The sequence below is a fragment of the Uranotaenia lowii genome, chromosome 2 (assembly GCF_029784155.1).
Source record: "Uranotaenia lowii strain MFRU-FL chromosome 2, ASM2978415v1, whole genome shotgun sequence".
NCBI lineage: Eukaryota > Metazoa > Arthropoda > Insecta > Diptera > Culicidae > Uranotaenia > Uranotaenia lowii.
The window spans coordinates 93,930,010-93,955,961 of NC_073692.1; the positions used below are offsets into that span (position 1 = coordinate 93,930,010).

At 31.4% G+C, this 25,952-nt stretch overlaps 1 protein-coding gene across 2 annotated transcripts; it reads left to right on the forward strand.

Moving 5' to 3' along the window:
- On the forward strand, positions 1-24,099 carry LOC129749310 (uncharacterized). Of its 2 annotated transcripts, none has more exons than XM_055744252.1 (4): positions 1-148; positions 14,288-14,434; positions 14,672-14,742; positions 22,531-24,099. In XM_055744252.1, the coding sequence occupies exons 1-4, from the start codon at positions 94-96 to the stop codon at positions 23,026-23,028; spliced, it is 771 nt and encodes a 256-aa protein (XP_055600227.1). In that variant the 5' UTR covers positions 1-93; the 3' UTR covers positions 23,029-24,099. The 2 variants fall into 2 exon arrangements, with proteins under 2 accessions (XP_055600227.1, XP_055600228.1); XM_055744253.1 differs by lacking the exon at positions 1-148 and adding an exon at positions 13,902-14,167.
- The last annotated feature ends 1,853 nt before the right edge of the window (positions 24,100-25,952 follow it).

Consider the following 25,952-nt stretch of genomic DNA (forward strand, 5'->3'; position numbering starts at 1 on the left):
CCTTGACTGTCATCGGATTGTTTTGTGATAGAACTGTCAAAACAAACGAAAAAAATAAAAGGTTCAAAAGTGTTAAAAATAACCCACCAAAACATGGTCCTGGTGAGCACCTCGTCTAGGCGGTCCGGCAATTGCTGTTATCAGTTAGGTAATTGTCAAAGGGTTTTGATTTGTAATCTTCCACCGAAGACGTCACTGTTGTTGTTGGTTTTATTCTCAAGCAAAATAAAGCAAAGAGAAACAACGGATTCGTCGAGATGGTTCTGTCACATGGTAGCTCAAGTGTTTGCAAACACAGCTCGTTTTGCGTTGTTTATAGTGAACTTAACGTCAATCTTTACTAAAACTATACATATGGGTAAGTGTATCTGAGATACTATAAAAACAATAAATATGATTTTTTTCAGCTTTCTGCATTTTTGTTGAAAGTCTTTCCAAAATTGTATTGTTTTGAAAAAGGTGTTTTAAAAATAGCACTGGTATATAAATACTCATTTTCAGTGATTTCAACAATGTCAGAGCTGATTTTGCTTTTTTACAGCATCCATTTAAATGCCTCATTCGACTTTCAAAAACAGTTTTAAAATTATTTTTTAAAAACAAAAAGATTTTGGTTACACTGTTGAATATAACAAAAATATTGAAAGCAAAGTTTAAATTTATGCCTGATTAACATTTCAAGGAATTGTTTCAAACGAAACAAGCTACAGAAGTAATCATTTTGCTTTAATTTGTGTTTTAAGTTCAAAAAAAAAATCACATATGAGGCGCTTAGGATCAGAGGGGTGCAAGTGCCGAAATGATGATTTCGAGAAAACGGGCCTCAAAGTTTTTTTTCTAAATCAAAATTATCGAATCAATTTTTCTACTAAATTTTCGATGGAGTGTGTCTCATGAGGTCTAAAATGAACGATTCTGAAAGAAAAAACAAAGTTTTTGCGATATTTATGTTAAAACGGCGAACTACTTTTATTGATATTTTTCACTTGCACCCTTCTGATCCCAAGAATGACACTTGCACCCCTCTGACTCCAAACAATATGATTGCATCCTTTTGGAACTTGTATGGAACGAGTATTTTCAGTACGATACTAGATGTTTTGTTTTTGTTCACACATTTAATTTTCTGCGTTTTCGGGCTTCAAATTTCTATGCAACTTATAATGAACGAGGTTTGCAAGTTCCATTATCCTAATTCCCAGAATTTGTTGAAATCTTTCACTCTCTTTTTTTCCTTAATGGATACACAAGAATACCTGCATATGTGTTCATTCATTGAAATTAACTGTTTAGCTGGTCGCTTTTTCCGGTAGAACCAACGTACGCTTCCCCTTGGTTTCGTATCTTTTTTCGCAAGATGAGTTTCCAGACTGCCTGATTTCGTTGGCGTTTTTGGGGTCTTGATGAATGGCCAGTTGACTCTCCAGGAATGGACTCATTCTCGCTAGCAACTGCAGCAGCAGCAACTTCTGATTTTCCAGAAGAACCGTGGATGTTTAATTTTTCTTTTTTTGGTCTAATTATACCAGGCCTCTTTCCTAAACAGTTATGTAAATATTCCTTAAAAGACTTAATGTAATTTTTTATAAACTACCTGTCGCAACGACTCATCTGAACTTTTCGAAGTTTCATTTTGTTCCGTGGGATAGTATGTGACATCATTATCAGAGCCTGTCGAAAAATCTGAATCCTCTGTGCTATAATCCGAGAGATTTTTCTTAGATATATTTGCCAAAAAATTATTGTTAAGTGCGTTTTGTGTTTGCCTTTTATCCCTATTAGCATTGGCTGAGTTTGCCATAAAAAAAATATTTTAGAATTTTTTGTATACATAACAATGAGATTTTCATGCCGACGAAGTTACACCTGAATCTATTTTCATCACTTCTCTATCTGAGGACTTTGGATTATCTTGGTCAGAACCAGTAGAAAATCCTAGTAGGAGCTAGATGATGTTGTTTTCAACTAACAAAAATGTATACGTTCTAATGAAATTAGCCTAAAAGTATAATCCTTTGGTGTCAGAAGGGTGCAAGTGCACTTGCACCTTTCTGACACCAAACGAAACACGATTTTCATTGACACGTTTTTTTATAAATAGCTTTAAAATATCGAAATAATTTTTCTTTTGACCTGTGTCTTCTACAGAATGTTAATCTATACTTTAACTATCCAAAAAACAGTTTATCTCAGTTTTGATAAAAAATCACTTGCACCCCTCTGATCCTAAGTGCCTCATATATGGCAAAACTTCGAAATTCGAATATCAAAATTTTTCAGTGTGTGTTTCAAAACATGAGCATCAAAACTGACAAAAAATGACAAAAATGACAAAAATGACAAAAAATGACAAAAATGACAAAAATGACAAAAATGACAATAATGACAAAAATGACAATAATGACAAAAATGACAAAAATGACAAAAATGACAAAAATGACGAAAATGACAAAAATGACAAAAATGACAAAAATGACAAAAATGACGAGAATGATAAAAATGACAAAAATGACAAAAATGACAATAATAACAAAAATGACAAAATTGACAAAAATGACAAAAATGACGAGAATGATAAAAATGACAAAAACGACAAAAATGACAAAAATTACAAAAATGACAAAAATGACAAAAATGACAAAAATGACAAAAATGACAAAAATGACAAAAATGACAAAAATGACAAAATGACAAAAATGACAAAAATGACAAAAATGACAAAAATGACAAAAATGACAAAAATGACAAAAATGACAAAAATGACAAAAATGACAAAAATGACAAAAATGACAAAAATGACAAAAATGACAAAAATGACAAAAATGACAAAAATGACAAAAATGACAAAAATGACAAAAATGACAAAAATGACAAAAATGACAAAAATGACAAAAATGACAAAAATGACAAAAATGACAAAAATGACAAAAATGACAAAAATGACAAAAATGACAAAAATGACAAAAATGACAAAAATGACAAAAATGACAAAAATGACAAAAATGACAAAAATGACAAAATTGACAAAATTGACAAAAATGACAAAAATGACAAAAATGACAAAAATGACAAAAATGACAAAAATGACAAAAATGACAAAAATGACAAAAATGACAAAAATGACAAAAATGACAAAAATGACAAAAATGACAAAAATGACAAAAATGACAAAAATGACAAAAATGACAAAAATGACAAAAATGACAAAAATTACAAAAATGACAAAAATGACAAAAATGACAAAATTGACAAAATTGACAAAATTGACAAAAATGACAAAAATGACAAAAATGACAAAAATGACAAAAATGACAAAAATGACAAAAATGACAAAAATGACAAAAATGACAAAAATGACGAAAATGACAAAAATGACAAAAATGACAAAAATGACAAAAATGACAAAAATGACAAAAATGACAAAAATGACAAAAATGACAAAAATGACAAAAATGACAAAAATGACAAAAATGACAAAAATAACAAAAATGACAAAAATGACAAATATGACAAAAATGACAAAAATGACAAAAATGACAAAAATGACAAAAATGACAAAAATGACAAAAATGACAAATATGACAAAAATGACAAAAATGACAAAAATGACAAAAATGACAAAAATGACAAAAATGACAAAAATGACAAAAATGACAAAAATGACAAAAATGACAAAAATGACAAAAATGACAAAAATGACAAAAATGACAAAAATGACAAAAATGACAAAAATGACAAAAATGACAAAAATGACAAAAATGACAAAAATGACAAAAATGACAAAAATGACAAAAATGACAAAAATGACAAAAATGACAAAAATGACAAAAATGACAAAAATGACAAAAATGACAAAAATGACAAAAATGACAAAAATGACAAAAATGACAAAAATGACAAAAATGACAAAAATGACAAAAATGACAAAAATGACAAAAATGACAAAAATGACAAAAATGACAAAAATGACAAAAATGACAAAAATGACAAAAATGACAAAAATGACAAAAATGACAAAAATGACAAAAATGACAAAAATGACAAAAATGACAAAAATGACAAAAATGACAAAAATGACAAAAATGACAAAAATGACAAAAATGACAAAAATGACAAAAATGACAAAAATGACAAAAATGACAAAAATGACAAAAATGACAAAAATGACAAAAATGTCAATGTTAATCAATCGCAACGATATGGGATTGTGTTCACTAAAACGAATGAGCAAAAAAAAACGTGATTGAGCGATAAAAAATGGCGTACAAAAACCAATCCAGCTCTGGGCCCAACCACGAGTGATTGACTACTATCAACATATGTATATGGGTAGAAATAGGTGATAAGAAATCAATTAGCCAATCTGAAGACAAACAGCTGATCGGTGGAATCGGTAGGCCTAAACCGACTTGAGCTGCTTTTTCTGAATCGACCGAACAGCGCTGGTGTAAGCCGGAAAAATAGGCACAAACAATTTAGTATGGGTAAAAAAACCACCTTGTAACAATTTTTCGCGACAATCGTTTACTTTTGATGATTTTAAATTATGGTAATACCCATCTCTAGAATATTCATCCGGCGCTCCCCCTAATGACTGTCAATGATTATTTACCTGTTTGGAATGGAATTTCTGCCCACTGGATTTCACAATGTTGATGCAATACGTTCCGGCGTTTTTGTCACCGAGCGGGAGCAACGATTGTTGAATTGATGTGTCTTCTCTCGGAACGGCGGGAGCCCAATTACCATAAAGGCTAGGGTTATGTAATCTGTAAATATACAATACAAGTGAAAAAAAAAACATTTCAATTTATTTGCAAAAAAATAAAATAAAATCACATGTCTACCCTTAGTTTAAACTAAGCTCATGAAAACTGGAATGATAAGTATCGGTCACAGGTTTAAAGACCAACGATGAGTCATATTTTTTTTAATGTTAAGCTCGAGTTTCGTGGCCCAAACGGCGAACTCGTTTTCATCTCAGAGAGCTGCTTTACATTTTGGAACGGAAACAACAAACCTTACATGAACTTTGAAAAAAAAAGTTGTTCTAAACTGGAGCAGATTTTGTTTCCGGTGTGAAACATTGTTAGATCTAGTCGAACGAACATATTCAATAAAACATTATAATAACAGTTCTGTAAAGGAAAACTTCTTTTCTAAATCTTAATCAAGATCAAATCCTAAGTATCATATTTTCCCGACACTTCTTCCCAAAGAAGAATGAGTCATTGCTTCAATGTGTACAGCAAAAGCAAACGAAATGGTTCAAGCATCAGCTCAAGCTGTGAAAAGAAAGGGGTGTAATAATTCTTATTGCTGGTAATTAAATTGTAAAATGATATCGTAACTTGGCCCAGTTACTTAAGATAGCCGAAGCACAACTTTGTTGGTGGTCATCAAATCAAGAAAAAATCAATTTCATATAAATTCACAAATCTTTCAAAAAACCTTCAGAGTTTAAAATAAAAAAAATTGCAGATATTTTGAAAGAAATGCAATGGTGAACTCTTAGGCAACACACAAAAAGAAGCCCAGTAATTTCTGTTTATCCAGAGTTAGTTAAATTGTTTCAAAAAATCGGATTTTTTTTAATGAAGGGTATATTTAAATTATTATTTTTAACGCATAAGTTGTTTCGTTTTATTTGAGTTGTGAAATAAAACAATTTGTTAAAAACTGTATGGTTTTCTCAAAAAACTCAACTTCAACGTTAAAAGAGAAAAACGATTAATATTATATCTGAAAAAAAATTCCAAAAAAGAAGGATTTTGTTATCAATTAAACATTGAAATGACAAAGCGAGATGAATCAATTCGGATTTGAAAGGACTGACGCCCAAACGTATACTAAATTCAGAATTATAAAATATACTAATTTCGTGCTCTCAATGCTTAATTAAAAACTGAAAATTTTAAACTTCGAAGCTGTAAATAAAGAATATAAATTGCATTCGAAATGTGCGATTACTCACAGAAATTTTTTTACAAATTTGAAATATCGTAAATAGCAAGAGTTCAATCAAATTCAAAACCCCGAGAGCCAAAACACATTTATTTGAAGTTTGAATTATACAAATTGAAAAGCCTCTTTGAAATCAAAGAAATTGAAAATAATATAACTTCTTGCGAAATGTGAACGTTATGTTGAAGAGTGCACTTAGGAGTTCTTCTGTTGAGTAAACTACTTATAAATTTTAACAAAACATAATTTCTCCATTTTTTATTTTTCAACCTGGTTTTGAATTTGAATGAAAATTGCGTTTTGGAATTAAACCTATTTCTGATACTTGAAGTTCGATGAAAACTCTTTGAAGAAGACAGATCGAGTAAGCTTTCGAATACATAACTTGCGCTTCGGGATTAATCAAACAGGAAAAAACTGAAAATGTTAATAAGAATACAAATCCAATCTCATGAAATTAATGGTTAAAATAATAATTTAAAAAACCATTATCAACAAATAACGTTTCGAAAAGCAAAAAAAAAAGAATGGAAACGTTGAAGTTCATGAATGCCATTTTATTGTAAAGCTATAATATTTCAGAATATTGAACAATTACATCGAAATCGAGGTACATCAATAAATTTTACTGCAAAAATATAAAAGCCGTAAGTTTTTAATCTAGATAACATTACATAAAATTTATGTTTCAGTTAAAAAATGATTAACATTTAGATCGATTAACCTTTAATTTTGCATTTCAATTTCAACATAGAAAGTTTTTGTTAAAAATTCAGTTTTCACAACTTAAATGTATTTACCAACGCAAGATTAAAAATACAGATGTAAAATTTATAATAAACTTTTCTAAGTATATTCGTTCATCTCCAGAATATTTTTTTTCATAAACAACTCCTAGTATGGAAAATCTAAAGCTGTGAATTTGAATCTTGAATTCGGTTGTGAACTATGTTTAAAAAATTTCTAAATTTTGTCTATCTAAATAGTCAATTTTGTTATGTTTTTCATGTTTATTACATTTGTTTTAAATTTTCATATATTATTGACAATTGTTGTCACTGTTACTGGATTTTTTTTTAATTTTTGAAGGTTAAAAATGTTACAAAGAGTGTTTTTTTAAAAGTCATTTGATTTAAGAATTTAATTTCCCAATTTCTCGTTTCATATAAGTCAAAGGAGGGCCAACATTTTCAACAGGCAGGCCAATTTTTTTTAAGATAAAATTTGCTGGCAGATGGCACAACCAAATTTTCATAAGACCCACTGACCGGGGCCTAGAGGATAGCGTCTTCTTAGCCAGATCCTTGTGAGGGTGTTCGTTTTCTTAAGTATTCTGAACAAAACAAAAAAATAACCGATTTGAAAATAGTTTTAAATTTTTGAACACGCATGGATTGTCTCAAGGTTAGATTATTTGCATGAAGAGTGTGGATGATATAACTCACGTGCTCACAGACAACATAATTTTTACTTTATTGTTGCGATGACGGTTGAATTGAGATTTTTATCTCAGCACATATCCGAGATTTTAAGGGTTCCTCACGATACCCCACCATCCCCTAACTTAGATAGCTGGTTTATTTATTTGAAGTACAGAGCAAATTTATAGTACAAAATTCAACAAATGTATTTTGATAAGTTTGGAAAAAGGACTCGAGTCCAACTTGAATTATGAAAATTGGTCCACTCCACTCTGAGATTATCGGATTTGAACTCTAGCGTGCAGTTTTTGAAAAATGTTCCAAATATAAGCTAAGTTTAAGCCATATCAAGTAAACATATACCTAAATTTTGCTAAAACCTTCAGATAAAGGTTTCGCTTACTATCTTTTAAATGGGATAAAAAAAAATGCCAAATTTCATAAGACGCGTGAGATATGCCTGATTTTCATATTTTGGAGAAGTAATCCCGAACTTATGGTCGGTATTGTAAATTATTAGAGAAGACTTCGCCATTTTTAAACAAATTGCGTTTGGTTTAATTTGTTGAACTTTTTTAGAAGTTCTAATGTTTTTGAACTTCTGTTTTGTATTGTATTACCAATGTCTGACAACACATACATACATACCCCGTTCAATTTTGGCAGCACGCCCGTACATTTTCCGTTTCCAAAATCGAACGGTTTTATGTCAATTTTGTTATTTTTTATTTTAATTTTTTATTTTTATGTTTTATTTTTATTTTTTATTTTTATGTTTTATTTTTTTTTTATTTTTATGTTTTATTTTTATTTTTTATTTTTATTTTTTATTTTTGTTTTCTATTGATGAAATCCACGATTGGCAGTTAGCGTATTGACAATCACTAGTGTAGAGTGTTGCTATGTAGAAACCTTATTAAGACAGCAACTAAACGATAACTCTAATCCACCTTAGAAAGCTTCGTTGAATATATCATTTCAACATTAATTATTCAGAATAAAGGTTAAACATATCATTATCAATTGAATTATTAGATTGGCCCAATTATATCCGCTTAAGCAGCGACGAAACATTTACCGATTTCCAATGTTCAAAACGATTTTTTTCAAATTCGTTCAAACAGATTTTTTCCAAAATACATCCAAAACTATCTTTTTAATTACTTTTTATTTTGAACCGATTACTATTTAGCTGGCATTTTCAACTGTCTTGAGATTGAATATTTAAAACGTTTAAAAGATCATATCTTGAAGTTGTCTGCTTAACTTAGGAACCAAGATATGTGTGCGTTCGTGATTTGTGATGACATAATTCAATATAAAAAAATTCAAAGTATAAAAATACTAAATGATACTTAAAGTGTTAAAAGTGAATAATCACTGTACGGCCGCAGTGAACTGTCCCCCCAAAGAAAATAAGATGTTTTGATATTGCTGATCGAACTTTGACTGAACCCTATTAATGCTAGGTGAGAAAATTAATAATAAATCTTTATATTTCTTATAAAAAATATGATTACAAAAAAAATCCTACAAATCACAATTAATTTTTAAGAACGCAAATGAACTAACATTTGTTAACAACACAGTTAAGCAGCAAAAAACTAAATAAAAAAATTGATAATTTGATTGTAAAAAAAAATTATATTACACAGAAAAAAGCTTAACATGGATCTTAAAATAGGTTAGTAATCGAAACTCTATATTTTCTGGTGTTTTAGCATTCTTTACAAATTGAAAGAAGAAAAAGATTTTTTATTTAAAGAAGAGTTTAATAACGCCTGGTAATCTGTCTTCTGAAAATATCTTAGCTTAACAACTGTAATTTCCTTTTAATTGTTATAATCGCTATTTTTTTTCATTAAAATTATAAAATAACAATTTTTCCAACATTCTATCAATACGCTTTGAAAAAAAATTCTGTTTTCATACCGACATTATAAGAATTATTATACCGAAAACCAGCTTTTAAATACCGATTTTTTATTGTGGCGTCATGGTTTTAAGCAAAAAAAAAAAAGAATTGTTGATCAGCATGCATGTTGCAAAAATCAAACGTGGTTTGTTTTAAATTTGCAGTAATATTTGAAGAAAATTTTGTTGATTTCAATCGAAGCTATCAAAATAAGCAGATAAAATCACTAAATGTCCTAAAAAAAAAACATTTCGTTCTGATGGAAACAGTGTCCGAAATTGAAACGTATATCGCTAATTTATCTGCTCCGTTGTAGTAAGAAATTCCACCAAAGGAATCCAACAAGGAAGAATGCTGATTAAAGCTTTTTTTCTAGTATCCTGCCGTTAATCGCTTAAGGCTTATAAATTCGCTTCTTTTTTGTTGACAAATCTATTTTCTTACGAAATTTCTGGTGATGAAACGGAGAAACATACTACACTGAGTGGATAACATTATTTATGCAAGAAATCTGATGAATGTTGTTTTCCACTAATTGAAGGAGTTTATTTATCTGTAAGTTTTACAAAATTGAAGTTGGAAAATATATATATTCTAACAAAAATGCTATGGACTATTGAGCAATTAGCATTTTAACGCCGGCCTAAAGGTATTGCTTCGTACAAAAATTTACCTAAATAATTTCTAAAATATGATCCATGCGACCTTTCATAGATCCCAAAATTTGGAATTAGAGCCTAGCGCTCACCTAGAAGCTTTCAACGCTCCCAGAAATGTCCAAACCATATTCAAAACCGGTGGTAAGAAGTCATCATATAACAAAAATTTATCGCAAAATGTATGATTCGAAAAAATTCAGGTAACCATAAGCTCTAAAAGCTTGCGTTTTTAAAGCTTTATACCAGCTTTCAAGTGCTAAATTATACTATATCAGTACATCAAGTACAATTTCGCATTCTAAGAGCCCGTTGAGTGCTTTTCTGCATCATATTAGTATTATACCACTCTTTTAAAATGCAACTAGTAGTTTATCGGCTTTGCACAGTGCTTTTGAAGTGCAACATAGCTTGAAATCAGAATTACAAATACTATATTTTCGAAGCATTAAATTGACAACACACAAGCTTGTTTGAATGCTTTTTAGTACTATGTTTAGAACTGCAGTGACATAAGGCCACAAATTTAGGGCATCAGTTGCTAGAAATTTGATTCCAATGAGGCTTTTTTCACAGATTTAACGCAGACGTAGGTCCATAAGCAGGGTCACTGAAAAATGTCCAAGCCATAGATGTCATGAGTTCGATTCCAAATTGAACCCCATTTGCATTTTCTCAGCACTTTGCATGCTAACGCTATAGCATCAACCAATGCAAACACAGTGCTTTTATAGGGTTATACCAATTTATGCACTAATGCAGCCGTTAATTTTGCAAAACCTGGCTCACAGAGCTAATATGATGCACAGAATCAAGTTCTTTAGTCGACGTTTGAGCAGAATTTGTGCTAGGTTTGAGTGCTTATGGTTACTTGGGTATATACAATTCAAGCTTTCTCAGACTCTTGCTTCGAATTCTTGAATGAGGTTGAAACAGAATTAAAACTTTTTCCAATTGGTTTGAATGGATTAAAATAAACCTTCAACGCTTAGAACATATAAAGATTAAAATTATTTATTTAAAAGCTTTTGGAATAAGCTAAGCGGGATATGATGCCAGCGGGTCTTGTTTTGGCCAGCTATGATGTAGGGCTAGGTGGGGTAATTATGAACAAAATTACTCAGTTTTTCATACTACCTGCTCAAATAAGTAGCTCTTTAATTTTAAAATTCTAGAAAGTAACCAAAAATGAATGACTGGTTTCCTTCTTCATTTTAAGATTTTTTGCTTATTTTAAAGTTGCAGCTTGTGGGCGTAAAATGCTTGTTCACAATTACCCCGTCTGTTCATAATTACCCCCTTGTCTATGGGGTAATTATGAACACTGTAACTATTCTTGTTATGCAATGACTTTCGATATTGGCTTTGTTTCTAGATTGAAACCACATCTAAACAGTGCATAGTAGTGACACTGGTTGATTTTTTAAATTTACTGTTGAGAAGTTCTAGGTTATTCTCAGTTTTACATGACTGGAAGGCATATTTTCATATAATCACAGATCCACAATTCTAAAAACAAAATTAAGCAATGTTTTAGGCTTATTTTCAAGGTTTGGATGGTTATCGTGATTTTGAAGATAAAAAGTAAATTTTGATCATAAACCAATGCTGAGAAAACACGTGTTCATAATTACCCCACATCTTGAAAAGTATGGGGTAAATATGAACACTTCTTTGCGCGAGGGTGGAAATTTTTTTCAACATAAAATCATATCACACCAAATGGAACATCAATTACCAAACGTAAAACTTTCAAAACCAACATTTTATCTCCATTCACATTGACGAAGGAGTCAATTGATAAGACACGTCTCAAAACGATTTCCGTTTCTCATATACATACATTTTGTTAATAACTGTAACTACAAAATTTATACAGTTAGGTTTGCAAGTTATAACTGTAACTTATCAATAAAATGACAGACTATCACATTTGATCAGTTTTGAGACCCTACTATGACCCTAACGGCGCTTACGGCGTTTGTTCGGAATTACCCCTTGTTCATAATTACCCCACTTAGCCCTATGTTATCTGGATGATGATGAAATCAGAACTTTGAACGCTTTGAGATATCCTCAATTCCCACATCAAATTTATAATACATTAAGTGTCACAAAAAGAACTTTGAATAATTTTGCAACAATACCATTCTGTTGTAGTATGAGCCTACTTGGTTGAATGATTTAACTGAATCAAAGCAATCGAAAGATTCCTTTTAATTCAACCACGGTAAATGAAAAGTTCATATACCAGTATTTCGATAGCAACTTACTACCTTCTTCAGTGAACGTTTTCGATTGATACTTGATACCATTCAATCGAAAACGTTCACTGAAGAAGGTAGTAAGTTGCTATAGAAATACTGGTATATGAACTTTTCATTTACCGTGGTTGAATTTAAAGGAATCTTTCGATTGCTTTGATTCAGAACAATACCATATTGTTTAGGCCGAGGGTAAAACTTTCCAGATACCTGAGGCAATTCGACATTAATGTTGCGTTTCAACCATTAGATAAAATTAAAAATGTAATCTTTACAAAGACGAAAGACAAAATCCCAAAAAACAAAAACATTAATGTAGTATATGAAATAGAATGTGGGCAATGCAAAAAGTCATACGTTGGTGAAACTAGCCAGTTTTTAGAGAAACGAATCAAAAAACATAAAAAAACCGTATCAACAAAACAGATAATCACTGGTCTAGCCCAACATTGCTTGAAAACCGGGCATTTATTTGACTTTGAAAACACTAAAATTCTAGAACGTGTAACAGGCTATAATGCATGAATAACTGCCGAAACATTTTATATTAAATTAAGAGGTGATCAGAACGTCGTTGATAGGCAAAGAGACTCATGTAATTTCAAAACAGCTTACGACCCTATCATAACAAAACTGACACAAATAATGACAAGTAAAAGTAAACGCAAAACAAAACAAACTGAGCCAGAACAAATAATATAGACGAAGGCCAGAAAATTGTAAGATTTATTTTTAAAATTTGTTAATTAAGTTAGGATTTAATTTCAAAATATAATTTTAGTGTCCACTGAAGAGGAGCGAAAACCAGAGTAGCTCGAAACGTCTGGACAACTGGTAAAAACGTTTTTATTTTCTAAAACTCGCCGAAAAACGTCGATTAGAAAACAAAAAAAATAAAAATAAAAAAATAAAAAAAAATAAATAAATAAATTGACTTATAAGCTTGATTTTTTGAAAAATATCTAAAAGGCGCCAAGTTAAGTAAATTAGATCTCTTAAAAAAACATGAAGTTTCACTGAGATCCTATACGTGTGCGTTCGTTTTTAATTTTTTTTTAAAGGTCATGTTTGTTCAAAAAATGTGTTTGTTTTTCCATACACACATAATCCCCTAATATGCATGCGTTGCAAATGTTATTCCCTGCACATTGATATTTTTTACATTTGTTTACGTTGCGTTATACGTCTCCTTAACTGGCAATGATATTCAATCAGAATTTATTACGTCAAAGGGTTAAAGTAAAATTAAGACGTTATCAACCAAATTTGATAACTCTCAAACACATATACCAAAAATGGGTGACAAAATAATGGCTATTCCTACCGATGTAACTCAAATGGGTAGTAAGTAGGTTTTCCAAACGGCTTAAATGACGCACCAATAATGACCGACCACAGTGTGTGACGTCGAATAAGAATTGAAACACAAATTCGTCACCCAGAGCGAGCCCCACACGTCTGGATTCATTAGCGCCACAAGCCAATTAGTTTGTATGTAGGAGTCGATTCGATTCTCTTGGTTGCTGCTGAATAGTAGTAACGCTCCCCTGGAGACTGACTGAACTGCTGTGCTGTGGAGCACCGTATAATTCCTCACGTTCTCATCTGATATCGCTCAGTAAACGGCGCGCCAACGACCAAATCGAATCCTCCTATAGGTATCTTGTAATCGAAGCCAGGGTTTTAGTAGTCGAACATCAATCGCTGGAGATTCTAGTCATAAAACAGCACCTGCTAAACAGTTTGCTGTGTAACGTTTCTAGTCCCAAGTCGATAGTGTTTATTTTTGCTCTATATCTAGTGCCATTTTAACCGCCAACAACAACCGGCTGATTTCGTGTGATTTTTCACATCACCGGTTGACTGATCCAAACAACGCATTGATTGTTATTTGTTAACAAATATAGTAGCTGTAGAGTAGTGTTGTGTAGAAGAAAAAATTTAGAAGTGAGTTTGCCGATGTTATCATCGTCTGCCGGCCAGGGCGACCGGGCCAAAAACCAAACAAACCTTGAGCATTCGGGAGTTCTAACGTCCGATTTGTTGTTTCTGTCCGTCTTCTTGCAGTAATGTCCCTGGAGGAATCTCGACGCACACAGCGCCCCTACCGGTATGGAATGATACTGCTGTGCGTGGGTGCCCTAGTCAACTGGCTGGGCCTGGCGGAACACTACTCGGAACCGATCCGTTACACCGGGGTAGCCTGTATTCTTGGTAAGTTCCCAACCCCAAGTTGTGATGAATCGGCTTCTGACGTCATCCTATGACGATGAAGGGTGGGAGGAACGTGGTTTCCCCGACGCGACGTCAGTATCTAGTGTCATTGTCGCTGCCCAGCCTAATCGTAAAAAAGGGCAAAAGCACGTCCGAAGCTGGAATTACTCAAGTGATTAGTTTCCGATTGTTTATTGTTTTTTTTTCTTTCTATTTTCTGTTGCACTTCCAACACAGCCGGGGCTTGCCTGATCTGTACTGCCATGTGCTGCTGGTTGCATACGCCTAATCGAGCGGGAACGAATGAGGTAAGTCGGGTTTTAACTTTTAACTATTCGAATTGGTGATTTTCTCGGAAATGTTTCTAAGGTTTTAGCATTACAATGTTTTCTGTCGAAAATTCCTGAACCCACGTGCAATGGTGAAATGGGAACAAAATGCCGAATTGTATGATTTTAAGCTTACAAAGCGTAAAATTTTCCCTTACTGATGCAACAGCTATATTTCCGATTATATGATAAAGGGTTTACAATCCATTGAGATTTGTTCATTAGCAGCTCAAATTTTAAAAATATAAAAATTAAACTTCGAAAATAGTTTAACTATCGCTCTCCACAAAGTTGATTTGAAATAAACATCTAAGATTAAGGATTCGAATCGGAACGTTACCAAAAATGGTTTCCAATATTTTATTACTAATAGCGTGAAACCTGTATTTTCGATGCCTATACTAACATTTTGTCTGTCAGATTCAAAGGTTCGAATGGTTTTTACTACTTATTGTATACTTATAATCATAAAACCTGAGTTTTAGATTAACTTTTTTTATATATATTCTGACCAAAAAATTACGTAAGGGTTGTAGGGGATGAATAACACGAGAGTGTTAACATCCCAGAAAAACAAAAAAACAAAACAAAACGTAAGGGTTGTGGATTCGAATCAACGACACAACTCGTTTTTGGAGACACTTGTTTTGTCTTATTTGTCACGAAAAATTTCGTTTTTTTTTGCCACAGCTTACAATGCCTTGCCATAAAACATTCCTCCGAGCCTTTGCCAAAAAAAAAATTTTTGAGCTGGGATTTGTCCGAAATCAGTTAGACATAGGTTTCATCGTCCCTCAGAAGACTCCCGTCGAGTTTTTTCAGCACCTGGTCGTAAAGCTTCCGTATCGCACGGATTTATGGTCAGATTTGGCTGTTTGCTAGCTCGATAGGTCTTGATTACTTCCCGGAGTCGAATTCTCCTCATAATACACAGATTGGAATTCCTCTTAATCGTCTTTGAAATCTTACCTCGTAGTTTCCGGTCGACAGTTTCACTCCGACGATTGACTTGAGGCTTCCGAATCGTCGTTTGATAACGCATCATACGGTATTTCTGGGCAATTTCAGCTGTTTAACTAGCATAGATGCAGATCACAATGGATTTTCCGAATAACTGTGCACAAATTTTTCCTTTTTCCGGCTTCCATGTCATTGTTTACAAAGAACAGTAGATTTGTGGAATGTTAAAATACATACGTGAAGCTGACAAAATTTTTAATTATTGCCACAATAATTTATTTTGAACAAATTACGTTAATTAATTTTCGAATGTTTTTACGCAGTTGAGCACCACAAGTATAATTTCAAATATTTGATTTTACCAATTCCAAATTAAAAACTGGTCCACACTATAGTGTATTATAATCAAAATTTTTTTATTGAATTTTCTATTGAAATAGAAGATTTGTTTAGTTTTTTAATGTTTAATTTTATCAAAAAATAAACAAAATTTCACTGTTTATTAGGGTAGCCTTCATTTCCCAACTTGCTTGAAACCTAGCTCCCGCCCCAAATTTCGATCCAATCAATGATAAAACATTATTGCAAGGCCGTTCAAATACAAGGCTGTTTGAATTTAAATTAAGATAGCACTAAAATCATATCACTTAAAGTTCTAGAAAACTAAGAAAGAAAATAAAATCGGAATAAAAATGTTTAATTTAACGGGTCATGGACCCCCTTGACATCATATTTCGAATGGTTCCACATTAATGTAAGTTAAAGGGGTGCCCTAAAGTTAGCATTGCAGAATTCTCCCCGCATTATTTTGCTGAACAAATGAACACAAGTTTTTATAATACCTTATAAGTTAATATAATACTGAGGATTTGATTTCGAATTTTAACATAAAATCCGGATAAATCTTAGCATAATTCAGTGATATTTCGAAAATATCTATAACAAAGTGACTAAAGCCACCTAAAACTTTCATTATTTTTTTTAAATTGAATCGCATCAGCAGCTTTCAAATCTTTTTTCAAATTCCCCCAAAAAAATGAAGAATTTGGATAAAACCAGCACTAAACAATTGAGTATCATTAAACTAAGTTTGCTTTATATGTTCACTTCACTTTGAAAACTCATTCTAATCTTAACAAATCAGGGGAATTTGGAATGCATATCCTACAATACATAATCCATTACTTTTTATAAAGAAAATATTTCAGCAAATGAAACATTATGTTCTTATAAGGAAATTTTTCCTTCTATTGTAAAAAATGTAACGTTTTTTACGAGAGATGGATAATTTTTTTTCTAAGATTTGACAAATTGAAAAAAAAAAAAATACAGAAATTTGAAGTTTTTTGTGCGAAAATTTGCAGAAAATTTAAAAAGTGAAGAAAGTTGAAAAAAAAAATCGTAAAAATCTTTTCAAATTATGAATTTTTCTTGCTTTTTTGGGAATAAAATCAATAAAACCAGGCAATCTGGAATTCTTACTTTATAAGCATAAGTATGAGTATGAATAATGCAAAGTTAATGTTAGTTTTTCGATCATTGTTGAAATTTGCGTTGATTTATACTTTTAAATTCAACGGAAAAATTAAAACTGTAGTTGAACAAATATTGGAAAATTTTTGGAAAAACTGAGTTCCGCTCTTGAATTTTTAATCCAATTTCATGCTTACATTTGAAATTCTAATTAAAAAATTTCCAACTTATCAAGCCCAAATGTCATACTTTTGTTTCTGATAAGCTACTTTATCCTATTCTAAAGGAAATTCCCTGAATTTAACATGTAAATATATCATTCTCTAAATGACCATTCTCAAATTTTCACTGAATTTGAAATTTTGAAAATTAAATTACAATCAAAATTAAAAACTTGCGGTGGCTTGCAATTTCAATTCCTCAACGATAAATTCGCTTGATAATTTTAACTAGCTGAATCTGAATTTCGAACATCAATTCTGAATCTGAATTTTAAACCTGTATTGTTAATATGAATTTTGGAACTGTTTCCGAGTTTCAATAAGATTTCTGAAATGTACAAAAAAAAATGATTTCTTAATTAATATTAATTTATATGATATTCCAATATGAGCCAAGAATTGAAATTTGTTTCAGAGACCTCAATCATCAATTTATTAGTATTTTAATTTTAACAGTTTGGTTTTTAATCTGAGTTCATATATTTTTAATCAAACATTCGAATCTTAATTAAATTTATATACAGAGTCCTAATCCTGTTAAACACCACCCCCCCCCCTCCTTTTTTTACAGCCATGGAAGGAGATATAATCAATTTTCAAGGCTCCTTTGAAAAATATTAGCATATATGTGTACATTCTTTAAGTTTGAAGTTTTTGGATAATAATAAAGGTTTTTGCTCAGCCTGGGAACCTAGAAGTAAATATCTTTTTCTTCACTAGACAGTAAATTCAAAAATTATAAATTTAAAAAAATCTTATTAAAAATTTGGAACACAATGTGTACACTTTATAGTGCCCAGTATGTTAAATCTAGAAAAGGTAGATCAATATATCATCAAAGCTTATTTACTAGTGCTTAAAGGTTTTGAATTTTTCCCCAGTGAACCAATTTGGATTTTCAAATAGCTCACCGTGTGTATCCTCTATAAATAAATGCGTTGCAGGGGGTCAACATTTCAAGGTTTTCCAATCTTTGATTGTCCATTTTTTTTCAACACATAGCCAAATTTTAAAATTTTGATTTTTTCGTAACTTACACGAATTCTATCTTCATCATATTTAATTTAAATGATAAATTAAACATCCCATACCACATCAAATTTTTAAATAATGTTTACAAAGAAAAATATTGTGCTAAACAGGACTTTTCAATCAATCATTCGTCATGTGACATTCTGTTATTTTTTAAAGGTAACAGATATCAAATTTGTTACTACAGCTCACAAAATCCACATCTTTGAAAATTAAATTTTTTTTTCTGAGGGCGTCTTATTCTGTAACTCCCTCGTCACTGTTAATTCAGTAAAATTGTAGTTTTCAGACGTTTCACATTCATCTGCATTCTTAAAGTGTAATATTTTTTTTTTGCTAATAATTCATCTCACTGATTCACAGAGGATTATTTATAATTGTCTATGTTTTTCAACCAGGAGAGATTATGAACACTTATTTTAAAAATTGTTTGATTATCTTCAAAATTTAAAATACCAATAATAGCTTAAGAAAATCGGTATATATAACTTTATCAGTTTCTAAAAATCTGTGAATATGAGATTGTAGGGCAAGGTTTGTTGTTCCTTTGTGAATACAAAAATTCTTCATCACTAATTAAGGGTAGATTTTCAAAACCACAAATCATATCTAGGCGCAGTGTTAAGATTCCTCCAGATATATTTTAAACTTTCATTTTTACGTAACTTCAATTTTTACGTAACAAGAATCTTAACAGTGTTTATTATTACCCCATATTAACGTCGGCAATTATCAACAGGAATAAAAACAAAACGAATGATATTTGTTATGATAACTTTGGTGTACCCTACCATCATCCTCTGTTTTAGCTTATTTAAAATATTTTTAATTAAAAAAAATCTGTAGAATTCAGTACAGATTTTTTATATACCGAAAAAGTCAATATTTAAAAAAAAAAAATTTTGAATTGTTATTATAATTACATTTATGCAATTCAATGATTATGAGTTATCTTTTAGAAACCGAAAACATTATCGAAAAGGATTAATTTTCACTACAAATTATTTTTTTGCCTGCAAAAGTACGGTCCACGATCTACATGATCAAAAACTTTCAGTCATTTGGAAAAGTCGTTTCAATGTGGTTATTTGTTAAGATGCACTTCTTATAGGTGAATCAATGGATTTTCAAAAAGTTTTTTCCAAATTTACATAAAATTGTGTATGCAACTCTTCGCAAAATTCTATTTTTTAGCACTCGACGTAATTATAGCCAACTTGGCAAGTCCTTGAAAAATAAACCAAAGAAATAAACTTTTTGCAACTTGTTAAAATGAATTATTAATTTGAAATTATTCACCAAACAGTGTTTTTGCATCTTGAATTCTGACTAAAAAAATTTAAAAAAAAAATATATGGAAAAAAAGTCTTGAAGATCATTTAACAGCATTTGAAAGTTCGAGGTATAGAAAAAATTAAAAACATTTATTCAATTCAAATTCACCCATTGTTTTTTTTTTAAATTTAAACTAAGAAATTCCAGTTTTGAAAAGAATGTTTAAAAAAAATTCAAAAGAAATTAAAAATAATGATATCTTAATTAATTACAATAAAATCAGAAGTATCGTAAATCAATAAAAATAAGAAAGATTTATTTTTTATTTTCATAGCACAGTTAAATTGTAATTTAAAACTTTGCAGTTTGAATTGATTAATTTCAAAATCTTAACTTCATAACCCATGAATTTTATGTTTAGTTGAAATTGCGAATTTTGAAAGACATTTAAAACGGAACAATCTAATTTTTTGAACAAGCCATAAAAAATTTCACAGAGAACATTTCTTAATCCTTTACTGCATACGACCCCATATATGGTTTCGGACTTTTTTTTTAATATTTTAGCATGATTCAGTTCTGTAAAACATTGAAAACCATATGAATAATTTGAAAAAAAAAACTGATTTCATAGATAATTTGAACAATTGAAAATATTTAAAAAGAGATCTAAATATTTATTGGCATGCATTCCATATTTACAGATCATTAAAAATATTTCCCCAAAAAAATCTCAATGTTTTATCTTTTAATTCAGTAGAGGATTATCTTTGTTATGCAGAAAAATAAGGATTTGATTTCAGTGAAAAAAGTAATTTTTCAACGTGAATTTTTTTTAGTCAGTTTTTTAGGGTAAATTTATGGAAAAAAATAAACCCAAATTTAAAAAAAGCAATAGGAGAAAATGATTTGTGACATCATTGAAGAACAGTTTTGAGCTTTCGATATCAAAGATTTAACTTTCATTTACAACTTTGTTGAAGACTGCGATTGTTTTTGACTTATGCTTTTAAAAAAATATTTGTTTCATATTGATTAAGAAAATGTTCCAAAATATGATTTAATTCTCGTATTTCTCCAGACTGTGATAAATAAACTTAAAGGACGCCTCAATTTTCTCCGAAATTTCAACTACTCGCGCTCTTCGAAAAAGTTAGTCATTGATTCGAAACCTTCGATTTGAGTATCTTAGAAGTGTTCTAAAATTGTGTTAATAATTTTTTTCAAGTTTACTCTCGAATCTCAAAAACTAGAGGTAGCAGAAAAAAAAAACGATTCGCCTTTTTGGATATGTCGCCCTCAAATTAGCAATTTTTGAATTGTGCTAAAGAAAAAAATAAACCAAAGATAATGAATATTATTGCAATCATTTAGTTATTTTGTTTGTTACCATGGTTCTTTTAAACATTAAAATTCAAGGATTTTTTAATAAAGCTCAAAACACAAATATGTATATTTTATACATGGTTATAATCCGAGATGATTTTGAATAAAATTATATATCTCTCAATTTGTGTTGCGACTTTTCAAATTTATACGTATTTTGCGTCTCCCACTCTTGGTAACGAACGTGATAAAAAGGCCGTTCAAATATTACGTAAAACGAATTTCCCTCGTTTTCGAAAAGCCCCCTCCCCCCCTCCACCCACTCCCTTTGTAACAAATTCGTTTCACATTTCTTTCCAAAATCCACAAACCGTATCAAGCTGCAATACAACCCCCTCTCTAATCGTGTTACGTAATATTTGAATTATCCCAAAAGAAATTTTCCTTTGAAATAATTTGTCGAAGACCGTAACTACGTATAACATAAGGCGGAGAAGCTTTTAGTTATTTAACAGGGGTGTGTCTAATGTCATTGAAAAACAAAAAAAATCAATTGACATCACTGCTAGTGTCTATCACTAGCAGTGATATCAATTTAATTGATTGTTTTGCATATTAACTAATTTGATCATAAATGAAATCAGCATGATTTTTTCATGAAGAGTGGCAAAATGTTTTGAGGGAAACCCCGTATACATAATGTATATAATTCAACTCAACGAACTTTTTTAACTTGTTCCAGACCAAAATTAGGGTCAAATCAGCCAACTGTTGAAAACTTGCAGACTTCATTCAATGATTGGAATGCTGAAAAGCTGCTGCAAAATTTAACCATCGAAAAACGTAAAAAGGTTGCATATTAAGTCTGAAGTTTGTATTGATTTTTAAAACATTTAAGTCGTTCATTGTTCTTGGTTGTAACAACAAAAAGCGGTTTTCCAAAAATCTGACGTTTGGAATTTTCCGATCCGTAGTATAAATTATGTCATACGTTTTATTGATATGTGGTCTTTGATAGAATTTTCTTCAATATTTAGGAAAAACAATTTGGAAAACCGACTGGTTATGAGAAAAGTTTTGGTGAAAAAAAAGTTTCTAATGGGAGATCTTAGCAAAAAGTCTTTGATTTCTATACCAATTCAAGCTTGTTGCTCGACATCTTTCCGTTTACCGATCGGACTCATATTTGGCATGGATCTTTCTGGTAGGCAATGATCCGTTTAAGCCTAAAGCGATTAAAATTTCGACCGTCGGCTAATTTGAAACAAGATTTCCAAGATCTCACAATATCGTAGTAAAATCTGTTGTTAAAATAACTTTTCATTCCCCTTCACATTGCCAACAAATTAAACTGACTTTCTTTGAACGGAACCTTCGATTTCAACGATTCCGTTTAACACATTTATCTTTTTATCACCGGACCTATTCCAGCAAAAACTCATTTCACTTTTTTTTTTCTTTCCTCTGTTGATCATTTCAGAATGACGATCCCATTCACGTAATTAGCTCGGCCGAGGAAAGGCGATGCGAGAAACCACCGGACTATGACACAGTGGCCGTAGCTCCTCCAAGTTATGACGACGCCATTAAGCTGAACCCGGCAGCACTTATGGGCCATAATCCGATTGGACCGGTTTCGGAACCGGGATCAGTAACGGACAACAGTTCCAGCCCCACAACCGGTGGGGTAGATAGCGCTAACAACTCCACATCAACTAGCGCAGCAGCCAGTAGTCCTAGTCCAACCAGTAGCAGTTCGTCGCCGTTTAGCTTTAGCAGCATCTTTCTGGGTCGATCCCAGAGCCAGAGTCCCCAGGCATCCGGAACGGACTCCAGTCAAGAAACAACAGTCACGGCGACCGTTAGCACTGAGAATGAAAAAATCCGCGAAAAACCCCCACCGTACGAAGCCCCCACGAGTGTTGCCGCCATTCCGGCGCAACTGAACCCAATGATTGTGGTTCCATGCAGCAACTAAGTAATCAACTAGGAGGGGTTCCGCGGATGTCCAAGATGTGTTCAAGAACCCCGCTCCACTATACGTATAGAAACCGTGTATTCGAAATAAGTCCTCAACTGGATCCTGGCCCCAAATTGGAACCAGTGACCGCAAGGCTGTGCTCAAACTATTTTTTTTAATCATACATGTGTACTTAGTATGTAAGCGCCCTTATTCTTCCCCCGTGTAAAATCCCCTTTTAACTAAGTCACTACCGAGTTACGGTTAGTGATTCATCGATACAACTAGACGAAGCAATTAATTGAATGCAGATGAGATTTGTTAAGCCATCCTTAAATCTTCTAATCTAGCAACGACTGAGTATAATTCAATCGTGTTAACTTATGATAGTGCTGATCAGACTTTAAATCGACCGATTTTGTTTGATATCAACCAAATTCGAAAGATTGCAGATATTCTTCCAAAACAGTATTGTTTAATTTCAAATCAAATCTCAAGCAACCAGTCAAAATTACACCAATAATCAAAAACGGACATATAACAAAGTTTCGTGTGATGTCGATCACAACATTTCTGGTAGAAATTATGTTTGCCGAATCGATTTGACAATCAGAGCTAGCGGAAGGTGTTAATTTCTTCTGTACAAAAACGGTAAACAAGCACAAAAAGTAATAAAAACCCACTAAAGAGGAAAAAACTACAGCTAAACCAAAACGCAATGGAAAAATACGATTTGAAGTCAGAGTAAAACGTAACAAAAAAAAGTTATTTTTGTCTCACATTAGGATCGTTAAGTCGGATCGTTTGTAACTCGATTTCGTTGTTTAATTGACGCGATAATTATCTGCCGAGTTTTTAACAAAAGTAGCGTCTTCAATCGGTACCATCTACTTAAGAGCGAAAGGGCAACCGTTACTTAAATCCATATGTATCATATATCGATCATATCATAACCATGTTAGAAGCAGACAGTTTAGATAGGAGTGAATTTTGAACTGAAACCGCTTAAAACACGTTCGAATTTAAGCTAGAGTGAGGAATAAACGTAGAGTATTGCATATAGGCAGTAAAAATAAATAAAATACTTATTGTGATAAATTACATCTCTTAGTTGGTTTTTATAGTTTAATATCACAATTTCGAAATCTTCAAAAAGAAAAATTGCCTCCACAATTCATTACACTGCTCAATTTTCTAAAATGTATTGTAAATAAACGATCGACAAACTCAAATTTCACACTTTAAATGTCTCAACAAAAGTTATTTAGCGAAACTAGGTTCAAAGAAATGCAATTATCAGTAGCTTTAGTTTGTTGAAGGATCGACTATTAAAGTGTCGCACTAAAGCAAAGATTAATACGTGATTGCAAGTTGCTGAGCATCGAAATTCAATCTATTTGTATAATGCAGGAAAAACCGCTAAATGTATGCATTTCGCATCCGCATATGAGTGCCATGTGCATTTTCATCGTTTTTGAGCTAACGCTTCCTTGTGTTTCAATTTACCTGTATAACAGGTTTTTGATCGAAGTTTGTTCCCAATATTTTGAAAAAAAAAAATATGACCCCTTATGTGTCCTCCCATGTGAAAAATATTCGTATATGAGTCCCATGATCAAAATTCAGCGCTAGAGCATGTAATTGAAGAAAACCGTAGATATATCTATAGACTATGAAATAAATCAATAATTTAATGTTAAAAACATAAAAATTTAACCTATATATAATAGACAAATTATTCCGAAGAAATCTGACTCTTAATCACAAAAAAACTATAATAAAAGTACACAGGTAAACTCTCTCAAAATGGTTTTTTCGACAAAAACCAATCAATGAACAACGCTCATAGTCTTCGGATTTTTTTAAATTCATTTGGTCCATAGGATTTTAACAGCTAGATGTCATTCATTCCTCGCCATACACAGAAATTTTTTTTTAACTATTACGTGTCACTGAAACTGCAACCTTTAATATAAATCAACCTGTACCGTCAACTGGGGCAACATGCAACAATTTTCAACTTCAAGGATTCTAAAATCTTAATGCTTACAGATAATTATACCTCTCGTTCATCAAAAGTTTTAAGGTTGATGGACACCAAATTGACGTAGTCAGAAAAATTATTGATTTTACCAGTTATTTTTAAATTTACAACAACATGCGATTTTCACCCTACTAAGAAAAAGGGGTAAGTTGCAACACACTCTGTTATTAATGAAAAATCAAATGAAAACGTTTGAAAAGTTAAAGTTTTTGAGACATGTGGAATGTTATAACGCATAAAGCACCAATTGCAGTAATTTTGGTTCTGTTCGAATTAAATTTTACATTTTTTCTGACGAAAATGTTTTTTAGAATAATGTGTTAAGCTGCTGCATACATTTGGGGGTAAAAAATACTACAAATATTATATAATCTTAAATCAGGGTTGAGCAACCCGCGGCTCGCGGGCCGCATGCGGCCTTCGAGACATGTTAGTGCGGCCCGCAAAGCAAGTTTCAAATTATTTTTTTCTGTTTTTGTTAATTATCATAAAATAGCAGTCACAACTAACCAAAAAAAATTTAAAAGAAAATCAAAAAAAAACAAAAATTCCATTTGCATCCGTCTTATAATCATCCAAATTGTTGACTTTTTTGTAGGATTTAAGCTTTTCATTGAGTTTTTATGAAGGCATGGATGCAATATTATTTATTGGAAAAATGTAATATAGAAGTTGATTAAGTCTTTCAAGCAAAGTTAAAATTGTATGAAAAAGTGAAATATTTTTGTTCTTGATTATTGACGGAAATAAGGAAAGTTTTATAATAAAGAGTAGTGGGTGAACGATTATAGATCGTTCTTGACTCAGAAATTCTTATTTCTCGACTACAATAATATCTGTAATTCTGTGATTCAACAAAAAAGTTTGTAACAATTACACAGGAGGAGTGCAGTTTTGG

What these genes read in the sequence shown, in the direction of transcription:
- LOC129749310 (XM_055744252.1), top strand. Translation starts at nt 94, where the DNA reads ATGGTCCTGGTGAGCACCTCGTCTAGGCGGTCCGGCAATTGCTGTTAT. An exon ending in CGGGGTAGCCTGTATTCTTG is followed by an intron (nt 14,435 to 14,671) that starts GTAAGTTCCCAA and finishes CTTCCAACACAG; the next exon opens with CCGGGGCTTGCCTGATCTGT. An exon ending in ATCGAGCGGGAACGAATGAG is followed by an intron (nt 14,743 to 22,530) that starts GTAAGTCGGGTT and finishes TGATCATTTCAG; the next exon opens with AATGACGATCCCATTCACGT.